The following is a 15000-nucleotide window of genomic DNA, read 5'->3' as shown; positions in this document are numbered from 1 at the left end:
TTCTGTATGACATTTGTGTATTTCAAGCATGCTGAGATGATAAGTATATTAAAAGATTATAAGGCAATGAGACCTGGATCCAAAAGCATTTAGTTCTTAAACTGAGGTTTCCTAACTTTCATTTATATAGTCACCAGTTAAAATATATATACAGACTTTATTAAAAACGTATTAGACCTAATTATGAATACATTAAATATACTAAATACACTAAAATCAATAGAAGGGGCTGAACAGATAAATGGGAGAGATTAGCAATACTATTATGAAAGACAGAATAACAATCTACTATAGATATGTTCAGAGTTGTTGTATCTGAATTTTTAAGCAAGTTTTGTTAACACAGTACTAACATTAACTACCTAAAATAGTGGAAATAGTGTGTTATGAGGTACAAAAGAGAAAAAAGTGCTCATTTATTGATTTTCCAAAGATAAGAAACAAATTAAAAGACAGATATATGGAATCTAGTTCTTATTTTGCAAGAAATAATCTTGGGGTAAAATCACTAGCATTCTCTTAAAGGCATATCTGTGCTGTGCAAGGGCGTGTGGGGCAAAGCCACTCAGCCAGCTCCAGAATGAACAACGTAGCTAAGTTTACCTGCTCTGGCAGGATTCTTGGGCTAGCTGATGTTTAGATGTGGGCTTATGAGACTGGGCACTATCTTGCACTAACCTAGCTGTTACATTTCAGATCCCATGTTAGGGCTGTCACACTATTTCAGGAGGCTTGAAGCTAGCACGGGAATTTCTGGTTTATGCTGCAATGTGATTTTACTCTAAAAGTCATATTCAGTGAAAGAAAAAGATATTTTTCTACCCAGTATAATGTTACGAATGTTAAATTACATAGTGACTGTGCTTTTATTTACTAGAGAAAAATTAGTGCTTTTATGTTTCTTGGCCATACTAAATACTTTTAAAGGCAAGGAAAAGATACTGATGTTCTCGAATCTGATTAATTCAATAGCAGAAAATCAATGCAGTAGATAATATAATTAACTCTTACTTTTGTCTTCGATATATTCATCCCAGTTAAATGTTGTTATTGTTGCATTAATAAAAGTACCATTTTCACCTATGGAGCTATTAAAGATGGAAATAACAGTTGTTTCAAAAGTAGAATTGTCTGGAGGCCACTGCAGGCATTTATTCCTCAGGTTGCCCATGAACAGCTGCAGCCCTATCAGTGCAAATACACTCAGACAAAACACAGTCAGGATCATCACATCCGAGAGCTTCTTCACAGACTGAATCAGGGCTCCTACAATAGTCTTCAGGCCTGCAAAGAGAAATGATTTTTATTATGATGCTAAATAGATACTAAACACACACCAAAAATCCTGTGACTTTTTTCCTGATAAATGTTTCATGCAAAAAGACTAGTAATTTGTGACACAATAATTTTAAAGAAAAGCCTTATTATTTGGAAAGATGAATGAGAATATGTAAGTTTATACTTATTTTATAGTGTAAAAAAATAAAAAGTAGCTGATACCAAACACGCTGTTTATGCCAAAACAAGTGATTTTATTATTCATGCTATATCTCAACCCTACATAAAATAGCACTGTTTGCTTTTGCTGATGCTTCTTGCCCAAACCTTTCTTTTATGAACTTTTGCAATGAATTCTATATTAATGTAACCCCATTGTAAAGACATTATACGTGCACATTGAAATGGTATCATAATAATCTTGTTACAATATATGAGGGGTGATGGTTTGGAGAAGAAAGACATCTTTAGAACGATACCCCATGCATGGCCCATGCTATCCTTTAGAGTTCATTTTTTTTGACATAACTTAAAACTGAATTAAGTTGCTATATCAAGTGCCTTCAATAAATGAGAAAATTTGCATCAGTATGAAAAGCTTAGAATTATATTTAAAACATGTAAAGGAAAGCTTGATGTCATAAGATGCAAATCACATAGGCTGTTTACTGCAAGTATCTCATGCAAGAATTTGTTAAACTCAAAGGCTGATTTTTTTTTTTAGAAGAAAATACAACTAATACAAGCATGAATCAATTTAAATAAATTACATGTCTTGATTCCTGCTTTTTTGGTTTGTTGACAATGTGTAGCAAACAAGGCTTATGCTTTGAAAATGTGAGTACAGCCTTTGTAGAACAAAAGTCAGCCTCGGTGTTTAACCTCGCTCTCACCTGGAATGACTGATATTGTTTTCAAAGCTCGGAGAACTCTGAATGTTCTCAACGCTGAGACATTGCCCAGGTCCACAAACTCTGTCACATATCTGTAATAGGGGAGTTCACACACAAACACAATGACAGCACACAAATAACAGTTGGAGATACAAGGGGCCTAACACCTGACACCAACTACTTCTTACCTGGAATTACAGAAATAGTTTTCAAAGCTCTCAATACTCTGAAAGTTCGAAGAGCTGAAACATTGCCTAGGTTTACAAATTCTGTTACATACCTGTAGGATTAAATCACAATTACTCAGAATTGAGGCAGATTTTATTCTATTTTCTTGGGTCTTTGAGCAAGACCTTTTCACCGTTCCCTGTATTTTGCCTGTGTTATAAATATACTTCTGGCCATAAAATTAAATTAAGTTTTATCATAATAAACCATATTGACTTGATGTTTGGAAACTAATCTGGTCAGCTATTAGCAGGAAGTCAAAAGGATTCCTTTAATTCTGGTATGCAGAAAGGAGACAGGATATGAACAGTTCAGGGTGATGGCATTCACAATCCTAATGGGCTGGCACACCATGCTGGCCTCCGCAGCACATGCTTGGCTAGAAATACTAAAATGTGTAAAAGAGTAGAAGAAACATATTGAAACTGCAGGAAGTCCAGGCTCCAAATATTCTGGCTGGCAAGATATGAGGCAATTTTTAGTCACTAATCTCATGCTACCAGGAAGAATTTTTATTAAAAAAAATAAGTAGAAGACTTACGCAAATGTAATGACAGTGAAATCTAGCCAATTCCATGGGTCACGGAGAAATGTAAAATCTTCTAAACAGAAGCCCCTTGCAAGAATTTTAATAAGTGACTCAAAGGTATAAATTCCAGTGAATGTGTATCTGAGGAAAATATGCAAGACAGAGTTTATAGATCATGTTATTTTTACAGTTTATGCTCTCTAGTTGTTTTATTCTCATTTTCTTCTCTTTAAGTGGCATAAGAAACAATGGCAGTTACAACCAACTTTAACATCTGCATAATTTATACCATAAGGAAAGAGGAATGCAATTAGCATTAAAAGACTAATAACCCACATCTTAAATTCAACTTTTACATTCTATGCAATTAGAGTGATGGAAAATTCCCAGTTACGTCATTAGTGCATGTTTATAACCAATCTGAGTCCATGTTATAACAAAACACTCAGATGTATTATATTAGGATTTTAGAAGTTACTTTTGGGCTAAAAATTTCTTTCTTCAATGTTATATTTATGCTGAAATGTTGCTTAGTCCCAAGAGTTGGCAAGTGCCAACCCTCATCAGTCTTCATTGCTCTGTAACTGTGTTATGGAGTAGGTATATCCAGTACTTCACCTACAACAAGACAGATGTAGTACTGGAATCAAACAAGTGCAAGAACAACCAAAATTATTTACAAATGTCAATAAAATTCAGGTACTCATTTTGACTAAAAAATATAGTTGGAATGTACATTGAAAATATATTTAATTCAGGCATTCTGAGTAATTTCAATCTTCTGTGTTCAAGGGATGTCATCCTGAAATTTAGTTTAATTTATATCTTTAATGAAAAGGAATTCAAATTAAACTGCTCAAAAAGCTTACTCTAACTGAGCTAAACTGAAAACAGTTTTCCAATATGAAAATTTTCCATTCAATTACCAAAAAATTTATTTCCTGCAGAACTTTATTCCACAGATGAGGACATCCGTTGTAACTCTAAATGGCACAATATACAGACATGAAGAAATATTCAAGCAACAAATCTTCATCAGAAATATTTACTGGATGCTAGATTTCCTGAATACATAGAGGCTTACACTGAACTCAAAATGAGAATGTCTTTGTTGACCTTAATAGCTCTATGATTTCACTTTTGTTTTCTGAAAATTAAACAGGTATGGATCAGCCCAAGCAGTAAGGAATGGAGAAGCAGCAGAAAGGAAGAACCAAGAACAGTGTTTCACACTGTGGCCTGCAGCTTTGGAACTGTCACTGTGTACCAGCACCTCGCAGCTGACATCGTACTGGACCAATTGACCAAGCAGTCATCATTTTGCATCAATGATTAGCTAACCATTTCAGTACTTTTTTAATAGCTTATTTTGCACACAAAGTTTTCCACTGTTAGATTGGTTTTGGTAAGAGAAAGCTGCAACATGATCAACACAGCCATCTATAAGATGATTCCTTTATCTGTAACAGTTATTGTAACTGCAATGAAAGACTGCATTTCCCTGCATTGCACAGATGTGACATTGAATGCGGTCGAAAACATTTATAATCCATTTTTTCTGTATCATCATAAGAATAGCTTTTCTTACATTTTCCATCTAGTATTGCAAACAGAGGAAGGACATTAAAGAACTTGTCATGACACAGTTATATGTATTTAACGTTACAGAAAAGGAAATAGCATCAGAATAGCCCAACAAGGTAGCTGCTGCCAGTGGAAGCCATCCTAATATAATTTACAGTAGTTTATTTCTGATTATTGGATATTATTCAGAGAAAATCCATTTAACTTACTCTACATTCTTTGTCCAGTCTGGAGGGTTACTCATGGTCATAAATACGCAGTTGGTCAAAATAGTGCACATGATAAGCATGCTGAATAATGTAGGCTAAGAGTTAAGGAATGTAAGCCAGAAAATTTCATAAAAAGAGTATCAAATAACATACTGCTTTGGAGATTTTCACTATCAGGAGCTATCTATCCCTCTACTGCTTTTTTAATAGCCAGGGAAAAGCCATGAATATGTAAAGATTTCATTCATTGCTTTATAGCTACAAGAGAACAGTCATACACTAAAAAATAGAAAATCTGAAAGGTATTTTAAAAAGCACCCCAACTCTAAAATATTTTTTCTTATTGAACAAAAATGTCTAACTTTGAAGTATTAGCTTCTAATTTCATGGAACAACCCAAAAAGTATTTCTTTTAGATGATCTAGACAAATCTGATCTGTTTCATGCATGCAAAGCAATGAAAAATATATTTTCTTCACTTTAATGTTTTATCGTAAAATTAGCCATTTATCAACATTTTTCCTTATCACTATGATACACTGAAAGCTAGCTGCCACATAGTAGGAGAGAACATGGGGAAATCTTAGCGAGAAAAGTATTTTATTGCCGTTTGTTTTATATATGACTTTTGTAATATAAATGCTGTTGGGAGGGGAAGGTCCATGTAGAATTCCAGAACAAGTCCAAGTCATAAATAATTTCATATATTTGAACAGAACCACTCTAAATTTACAAGCTTTTACTCTCAGAACTGCGGACATTCTTCTAAGATCCAAAAAAAAAAAAAAAAAAAATTCAACCACCAAAATGAAAACCATGCAGATGAACCACGAAATGCCCACATGATGGCACCAACATCTAAAGCTACAGAGAGGACAAAGCTCAAGTTTGAGAACAGCTGCAGGTTCATGTGGTGCTCCTAAACAGAAATCCAAAATACAATGGGGTGAGAAGTACTGTAAGGTTCCCCTCAAAAACTTTTCTTTGCATGTCTATGCTAATAAAAACATCTTCAAGTGATAATGATACCTCTACCTTCTGAGCTGTTAAAAACTGTGGCATTACATTCAACAATTCTTTGGGTTTTCTGTGCAATGAATATATTTAAAATCCTTTACTGAGAACCTAGCTTTTCTTTATGTAATTCACATATGAACAGAGCAAAAGAGAAACAAATATATTTTTTTAAACATTAAAACCCCATGCTACAAGTGTTTCACCACCCTGTACTTTACATAGGCTTTCAAAATCCTTTTTGATGAAATGTCCACTTAGAGTTGCAAATGCTCACTACACTTTTGTTAGTGGAAAAATAACTATAATACACCTTACCACAAATTTAAACAACTTGTTTTAGCATTCTGACTTTGGTGACTAGCTCTTCACCGCCACCTCAATCCCATAATATTCTATTATTCCCCATAACCCAATATAATAATGCTTCAGAAAATGGGAAAGAGTGTCATATAATTGAAAAATAATTATTTGTAGTGGCACCCGTAGCAAGAAAATTGAAAACAGGCCATGTAGTATCATGATTGTTTTGGAAGTCATTTGTAGGCTAGCCATTGATAACAATGTCTAACACATACCAACCACTGTAATTATCAGTCTTCCAGTATACCAAGACTGAAAAAGTCCTTTCAATATTTAATCTACATAATCTTAGTATCCCTACATGCAATGCTAACGGAAAGCTACTTTCAGTGTGCTTATGTTAGACTACTGCAAATACAATTGTGCAAACATTTGCATTTTTTCTTATTAAGTAAGCTGGCTTTCTGAAGTCAATGACCTCATTGCTCATATTGGTATTTGGCATCAGACCAGTGGGATGCCCACTATAGTCTGCTATTAAAACACTGAAAAAGACAAAATAGTAGTTAAGTAATTATAATAATGTAGCTTTTCAAATCTCTACCTGCACTGTGGAAATCTCATTACCTTCTTGAAGACTTAAACATCAACAGGCTTACAAGTGTATAATGCAATAATGATCAAGAAATAAAACAGACATGTGGGATACATACAAGACTAAGCACGTGCAACAAAACAAGAAACCTAAGCTGTTTTATGAATCTATCTTTCTGTAAGTGTTATCTGAATCAGAAAATGAAAAGGAATAATGAAACCATATTTTCACTAAATACTCACGCAAGCACAGACCTGGGATCAAAGATTTGATTTTAATACACAGTGTCAGGGAAGAACTGAAAGTATTCTTAGCAATGTATCTGCAGTTTATGAAAAATGTGGAGGAGGGGGAAAGATGAAAAAAAGATGAGAAGATTACAGAAAAAAATAAGAGGGAAGAAAAAATTATGTGGGGGAAGAAAGAAGATACAGAAATCATAAAAGACAATGACTGGTTGTCTGGCTTCTGGTATTACTATATTAGGATCCAGCAATGAACAAATATGAAAAAGGAGAATGAGAAAAAGAACAGAAGACAGAAATAGTAGAGAGAAGAGGGACAAAGCACTACTGATCACATTCATCCTGGGACATGTGCCAGAAAATGATTTAAATACTAAGTAACATCTCATTCATTACAGTTTTAGACTAACCACTTGAAAAGGATATGAATGTACCAAAATCTTAATAGCTATTTTTCTAAGAGGATTGAAAGGAGTTAACATGTACAGGGCAGAGGTGGCACTGAATCGGAATATTGCCTTCCCTTTATTTAATACTATAAAGGTCTGGAAAAAGAAAAAGAGAATAAAAAATAGCATTTAGAAGATACCAAATTACAAATCCTGAATCATTCTCATTTCATCATTAATCATATTTGGTCAATATGCTCTTTTTTCATTGACCCAATCCCCTTGTCTAGTTCACACATTGTAGCATCCAGCCAAATTACTAGAAATACAATTAAATGAACACTTAAATGCATCTATTTGGAAATCATAAGTAATCCTGATATTGCTAGCTAGTAAACAGAGACAAATATGAAAGTAATGTAGGCAATATTTGAAGAATTAGCATACTTTTTGTACAGTATAATATATACACTGAGGTGTTTAACTGTAACCAAAATGAGAGCCATTAAAACTTCAGCTTCAATCCCTAAATCAAATAACCAGCATAAATTGTCAAATCAAAGTACTAAGACAAAAGTAACTCAAAGTGATCTAAGTTTCATGTCATCATGAAAATATGGAAATCAAGAGGGTTCAATAACCATTTTTGAACATAACACTAATGTAGTTAATTTTTGCTGTGTTCTGAGTGTAATGTATTACTCCCCTTTTCAACTGTTGCTTGTGATAGTTCTGTACCTGCAAATCTATTTTCCTTGTCATACTTTACTTTCACCTAATACAGAATTCACTCTATTCACTGTACCCAGGTAATTTCACTGTCTCTCCAGTTTCAGCAATGACTCATTTATATTACCAACATTTAAAAAAGCACTTTTTAACGTAAGAGTGTTTTTAAAATCCATGTAATAAAGAATAAAACCGATAAGGTTTTTTTTAAAAATTATGTTGATTCCCACACATCGGGGGAAAGTCCTGTCTATTTCTATCATCTCTTCTTTCTATACATGGATGACTTTCACACTTTTTGAAAGCAAGTGGATCTGGATAGCATTGTGGCAGTCCTAGGAAGCCCAAAGGGCACATAAACCATGCAGACCTGGAACACTGCCAACAGCCATGATCTAACTCAACTGAAATCAGAGGGCAGCATTTGTCAAGATTATGCCCTACTTTCTGAGCAGGTGTGGCAAACAGAGCAGCTGAAAACACAATGCCTCTCCCTGCCTGAAATAATAAATTATAAAAATCAGTGGTTTCAAATGTAACATGTTTGCATTCTCCCATACTTAGTGATTCTCAAGCTGTACTTTGATCTTTTATTGTACAGGAGTCTGTAACATGCTCTTTACTATGAAGATTTTTCAACTCTCCTACTATTAGTCATGGAGTTAATGAAAACAGGACTTCTAGTAATCAGAGTTCTTATGTTTTCTGTTCCCTTTACTCTGACAAAACCTCTGATGAAGTAGCATTTGTGTTATGCTGACTCATCAAGTTAGGCTAAAAAATTAAAATGGAGCCTGACCCAAGAAATTATGTTCAAAAATATGCAAAGAATGCTAAGAAGAATAATAGGAGAAAATATGATTGCAACATACAGCTTGAACTCTTGCTTTTCCTATTGGAAACCACAATGCTTTTGGAAAAGATCATGGCAACTGCTGTGCATTTCTCAATCAGGAACAAGCAATTCAGCAGGATTTTACTTCACGTCCACACTTAACTGCAGAATTACTCTTCTAGTTTCCAAAGCATGATGATACATGCTCTAACTTTAGGATTTCTGGCATTGAATTTAGATTTTTACTAATACAGAATGTGGTAAGAATTAAGGAAAGGAATTGGTACTTTGACCCAAATCCTATTTGCCTTCCAGACTTCAACAGGGTAAATCACTTGAGTAAAGGGAGCAAAACATGATAATTAGTTGAAAACCTTGTTTTCAAATTTAACTCATGAGTTTCCGTACATAAATTCAGTTTTAGAAATTCTGCAATGAACACTTAAGGCACAAATGATTTTTTTTTTTGAGCTGTTCTGCTTAGTTATTCATGGTATGCCTATATTGCTACTGTTTCAACATATTACTGATGAGGCATACCCCTAATTCCTGCAGGAAATATCTTCATTTGCATTTTTTCTCTTAGTCTGAGTTTGAATCATAACAATTCTTGGAGTTTTTCTTCATTTTTCTTTGAAGCAGTTTCTTCACTTTCATGGGTTTTGTTTTTTAATTCACTTGCTTTTGTTAGCTAGCTAGTTTCCTCAGGAAAGAAAAGAAAGCAGGAGAAAAAAAATGATGAAAACAGGGAAAAAAACCCATTTCTTCTTTACTAGTAGAATAATGAAACTGCAATATATATGATGCCAAAATCAAAGGGACTGAAAATCTGGAGGAAATCCAGGGCCATCTGGACACTAGTCTAAAGTTCAACACTTTTGTGCTGGCCACAGCAGTTGTTGTTACTTTAAATCAAAGCAAATATGTGGATTTTTTTTTTTAAGTAACATCTCCATAAAAATAATTTTTTAATTATGTAACATTCTGTCAACACTCCAAGTGCAATTGTTACCTCCGCTTTATTTATGTCCCTCTTTTAAAGACCTCCTCTTTGAAAACAATCATGGAACAAAATAGAACTGGATAAGAAAATTTTTTCACCCAGACTAAGTTGGATATATGATGCCACTATAGAGTAAATATGGATCAGGATGATCAACATATCCTGAGAAATTACCTTTACCTACCTCCCTATCCTTCCTAGTGAAAAGAGAATGCAACCTAAACTTTTCACAACAGTGAAGAAATCTAGTAAGAGGATGTGTAGCTACCTTTGAGATGAATTTCATATTGAAGACCTGCTCCTTTCACAACTATAACACAGCAATTAGTAATTATTCTAAAAATAAACCCTGTGCTGCGACTTTAATTCTCCTGTGTGTAAAACATTGAAAGTTACAGGTTTTAATAAAATGCCAAGTTCATTAAAAAAAAAAAAGTGCATCTTTACTCATCTATAAAGTCCCATAAGCATTACTAATTTCTGTTCTTAGAGTGGAGATCTCTGCCAATCACATCAGCTGTTGGGGGAATTATTATATGGAAGTTCTAGGTCAAAAATAATAGAAATACTATGTCTTTGAAGGGTTGTTTGTTATTTATTTTTCTTAAAGTCTGATGGAAATACAACACACTCACTTTTTTATTGATATAATATGGGTCCAGGTCTTCCAAGGGCTCGGACACCATTCCTGGAGGTATGTCACCATAAATAAATGGCAGTGTCTTTCCTGCCTCCAAGTCACTGTTTGGCTTCGGGCCATCTTCATCATCATCATCTTTGCGCTCTTGTTTGGATTTTTTAGCTTTCTCTTCATTGATACGCTGTTCAATAGCTGCAAGCGACTCTCTTGTGAAGTAGCGAAAGCTGTCGGGTCCTGGTGGTACCAGCACTGATTGTGCCATCTTTTCATCCTGCACCTCTTAATTACTGTTTAGCCTCTCTCATAAAAAATGTCCTAAAAATACAAAAAAAAACACGGAAAAAATTTAGAACAACACAGCTATCAACAATGTAAAGTAATATACCATCACAGAATTTTGTGGGGCACATCTTGTTAAACTCAGTAACTATCATCCAAGAGGAAGCTGCCATGAAATGATTTTTTGGATTTGTTTTTATTTAAAGACAAACCATTTTTCTTTGCCTCTTAGAGCTGTCTCAAAGGTATCAATTCTTAAAGCATTTAGTTTAAAATTCACTTAGTGCTTGCACCAATAGATTGTCAATTCTACAGGCTGATAAAAAAAGTAACATACAATACAAAAACATCTTTTGCCTCTATCAAGAATAATGTTATCCATAACCATGAATAAAGTAGGAGCACTACATTCAGTGTGAGGAATCAATAGTTCTGAAGTATTTGGTTCAGTGTTGAGTGAGACTCCAGACTATGTAGCTCCTTATTACCCAGAAAGCTGCATCTTGGACCAGTCCTCCCTCTAGCTATATGGACCAGAAATGACTCTTAGAATCCCCTATTGCCACGTAAGGCCAGAAGGATCACCTGAAAGCAATACAAGATGCTTCTTCTCTTCGAGTACAAATATGCTGCCTTTGCCAAACTGCCAGCTCAGGAAACAAGAGTCAGGCATAAGCACCTGTATTCAGAACCCCTGCCTGGCAACACACTGTGCACTGGAAGAATTGCTGAATTAAACAAAACTGATTTTTAATCATTACATCCTGCACTTAGCTCTTTTATGTTTGATATCATATCAATTGTATATATATTTCACAAATTTCACAAGCAAGAGCAGGACCATCTCAATGTCTCCAGGCAGTTCAGTTAAAAAGAACAGTGGAAAATATTCCCAATGGAAATACTTTGATCTGAAATTGCAAACAGGATTTCTGCTGTAGCCTACAAGAATTTTTCACAAGCGTCCTTCTGAGTAAGCACATTAAAAATACAGCAAATGCAATAAAATAAGAAATTCTGAGTAAGACAATATACCAAGAAACAATAATCAGATTAAAATGATACAAAAGTTGGAATACAATCAGCCTGATCCTATTTTACTGTCTCTATAAGCGCACATACTCCAGCACAGCCGCAACAAATTAATATTTTTGAAGGCTGTTAAATAAGCTGCAACATGATGCTTTCTCCTCCTTTTCAACCATATGCACACAGCCACTTACACCTACACAATCCACACACATCCCAACTCCTGCAGGTCTCCCTGTGAGCATGCTCTTCCACTGCAGGCAAATGCACCTGGTGCATTCTGTCACGGATGGTCTGTACCAAACTGCTGCTGGAAGCCACACTGACTACCAGCAGCAGAAAGGTTAATTAGGAAAATGAAAGTGGTCCTACAGAGAATCCTGTTAGATTTTATTTCTAATTATAGAAGAAAAAAAAAAAGCATAATTCTGTTTTAATACTGCAGAAAACAATTAAAAATTCATTACCAGTGAAGAATCTTGCAGTTATGTGGGTTTGGAATGGCACCAGGGAAGACTGCAGTTAAAATTCCATCATGCCTTTTCCTTTTTTTTTTTTCCCTTCCTTCGTCTCTTCGTCTCCTTTTTTTTTTTTTTTTTTTTTTTTTTTTAATTCTCCTTTTACAGACCACACCTAACTTCCTGCTGAAGGATCCTGGTTATTGAAGTAAAGTCTGGCATTTCCTATGAGCCTACTAAGTGCTGTAACTCTTATTGCCAGTAGATGGTACTGATATATACTCACAAATTCTTCTCAGAAATGGTAAAGAATTTTTGCATGCTTGAACACTTACTTAAATCGAGATTCTTGGACTAAAATATATGATTTTATATAACTAGTCAAGTCTCAAGATTCTCAAAAATTATTTTGAATACATAGCAGCTACTGCTGATGTGACCATAGCTGTTAAAACTGTGAAGGTGAGAAAGAAAGAAAGTAGGAGGGATAGCAAAGTAAGAGAAATCAAAAAATGGAGTTTACACAGGCAGAGTACAACCTAAACAATTGCTGAAACTGTATTATCAGCAGTCTGGATTATTTTAAACTACAAGTTGTGTAAATATTATAAAATAAATGCATACAATATGTTCACTGTGCATTCTTTCTAAATGCGGATCAGCCAGCAATGGGAGGGAAGAAGGGCACTTCTGAGTGTTCACTGCAGCAGTGAGTTCCTGTACAGAAGTCATCTATTCCTGCTCCCTGCTGCAGCAGGTGGTTGGGAGCACTGTAAACCACTCTCTGGGCAAATCAGTAAAACACCCTCTTCGGGCCCCACTCTACCAAAAGACCATCCTACTTCTTTCCACTCTTCTGCTTGCTCTGTATTTTCCATGCTTACCAATTTTTGTGCTTTCTCCTCCTGCTGCACCAATAAAACTTTTTTATCGCTCTCCTACCTCACTATCAACCTTCTGCTCTTCCCTCCTTCTTTCACACATACACAAATCTCTTCCAAACTTTTCAAGCAAGACACTGCTTTATCTGTATGTTCAGATCTTCTGGCAGTCATTTACTCTCTGCCATCTCCTTTCCTTCAGCCATGAAGAGGACAGAAAAAAAAGTGTGGAAAGTAATAAAAAGCAAAAGGTCAATCTAAAGTGAGAGACATTGTAGAAGGAATTAATAGAGTGGCTGAAGAAATGTCACTGTGGCTTTGAAAAACAGACTGTTAAGAGAGGGAAAAATATTGATAATTTTTTCCTTTTGTAATTGTGGTGAGAGAATGAAAAGTTTGACTTGGTCAAAATAAGGTTTTTGAAATTTTCAGCAACTAAGACAAAATGTGCCAAATGAGAACTATCATTCAAACACAACAAAAGTACTGATTTGTTTTTTATTCATTTAAACATTACACAGTTTTTTAAAATAATGTTAAAAGCCTTTTTAGAAAAGCGTTTCATTCAATAGGGTTTTCTATTTTCATAGATGATTCAAAGAAATCAACAAAAAGTTTACAAATAATTCCATGTAACCAATTTTGTTGGTTAAGAAGCTTTGGATGAAAACTCCTGGGTGGCTCTAATTAGGACTACAGTTTACTTGGGGCTGTTTTGAAGTCTCGGAATAAGAGGATGGTGAGACAGCACAGATCCATAGGAGGAACAGAGGAGCGTCTAACTACAAAAGCATTTTGATTATTTATTTGTATGGATAGGCAACTGCTTATGTATGAAAGTTACAGTAAACCAAGTACCTGAAAAGCTGGGCTAATTCACACAATATGGAAAAGGCACCTCATTCTTCCATTAACAGTTCATTAAGTGAAAGTATCTGATTATTTGTTTCTTATTGTAAGGGTCTGAAATTACCACAGAGCTCATTTTGATTTCCACCAGTGCTGTACAATCTACAAGCACAATGTGAGGAAGGACAGCAAAAAGAGAAGACAAAAAGGAAATAGCCAAGGGACATTGTATCCCATTGCTCTAGAGACTTGGGTCTGCAGACTTACCAGGCTGTAAGAGAAAATGAACAAGTATTTTGGAGAGACAGACTACACAGGAAATGCAATATCAGCTTTGCAGTCTAAAAGAAAAAAATATATATACTTCTAAAGGGGAGACAACAGTAATACATCTAGAGAAGCTTATATCAATCCTTAAAATAATTTAAAAAATATCCTTACTACACATAGCTATAGTAAATGTAACAGATAAAATTATTAGAGATAGAAAGAGAAAATTATTAAAATAGATAGCAAATATCAATGAAAACCCAATTCAACATAGCCTACATTTAAGAACTATTGTGTGAACATGGTAAAAAACTTACCTAAAACATAAACATGAAATAAGAATAGCAATTCTGGTAATAAGTCATTCCAACTGCTGTCTAGCTTCCCACCTACAGCCATGGGTATATTTTATGAACAATTTTATCACTGACAGTATCCATCTTCCCTCTACTGTGGCATGTGTGAAAGCTTGAAATGGACCTTGTCATTTACTCATCTGGTAAAACACAAGGCCCACAGAGCGGGTAGAGATGAAGAAGTTTTCAGTGTCATATGTAAAGAAACTCTACATGAGGGTGAATGATTTTTGACAGGACAGAGACAAGAGAAACCTCCAAATCTTCTCCTGACATCCTAAGAGCCTTCATTTACAGACAATCCTGATTAATAAAATTAGAAGGAAAATAGATTATCCGTTTTTCCTCAGAAATGTGTAAAAAACTGTCTTTGTTCAACTGCAAAGCAAAGCATTAAAATGCAC

At 34.7% G+C, this 15000-nt stretch overlaps 1 protein-coding gene across 12 annotated transcripts in view; it reads right to left on the bottom strand.

The window, feature by feature from the left end:
- Window positions 1-15000, bottom strand: part of SCN2A (sodium voltage-gated channel alpha subunit 2) — a 75828-nt gene that overhangs the window by 44723 nt on the left and 16105 nt on the right. For 4 of the 12 annotated variants that reach the window (XM_068195726.1, XM_068195732.1, XM_068195733.1 and 1 more), the window contains exons 2-7: window positions 10470-10789; window positions 7306-7423; window positions 4722-4812; window positions 2941-3069; window positions 2360-2451; window positions 1012-1284 (exon numbers count right to left, since the gene is read on the bottom strand). In XM_068195726.1, the coding sequence (XP_068051827.1) occupies window positions 1012-1284; window positions 2360-2451; window positions 2941-3069; window positions 4722-4812; window positions 7306-7423; window positions 10470-10736 (970 nt within the window). In that variant the 5' untranslated portion in view covers window positions 10737-10789. Of the gene's footprint in view, window positions 1-1011; window positions 1285-2171; window positions 2264-2359; window positions 2452-2940; window positions 3070-4721; window positions 4813-7305; window positions 7424-9371; window positions 9512-10469; window positions 10790-11241; window positions 12137-12249; window positions 12396-13182; window positions 13318-15000 lie in introns of those variants that run through there. The other 8 variants (XM_068195727.1, XM_068195734.1, XM_068195736.1 and 5 more) reach the window with 6 other exon arrangements.

The sequence above is a fragment of the Anomalospiza imberbis genome, chromosome 7 (assembly GCF_031753505.1).
Source record: "Anomalospiza imberbis isolate Cuckoo-Finch-1a 21T00152 chromosome 7, ASM3175350v1, whole genome shotgun sequence".
Classification (NCBI taxonomy): domain Eukaryota; kingdom Metazoa; phylum Chordata; class Aves; order Passeriformes; family Viduidae; genus Anomalospiza; species Anomalospiza imberbis.
Note: the sequence above shows the minus strand (reverse complement) of the source record. Positions and strands in the feature narration are given on the sequence as shown.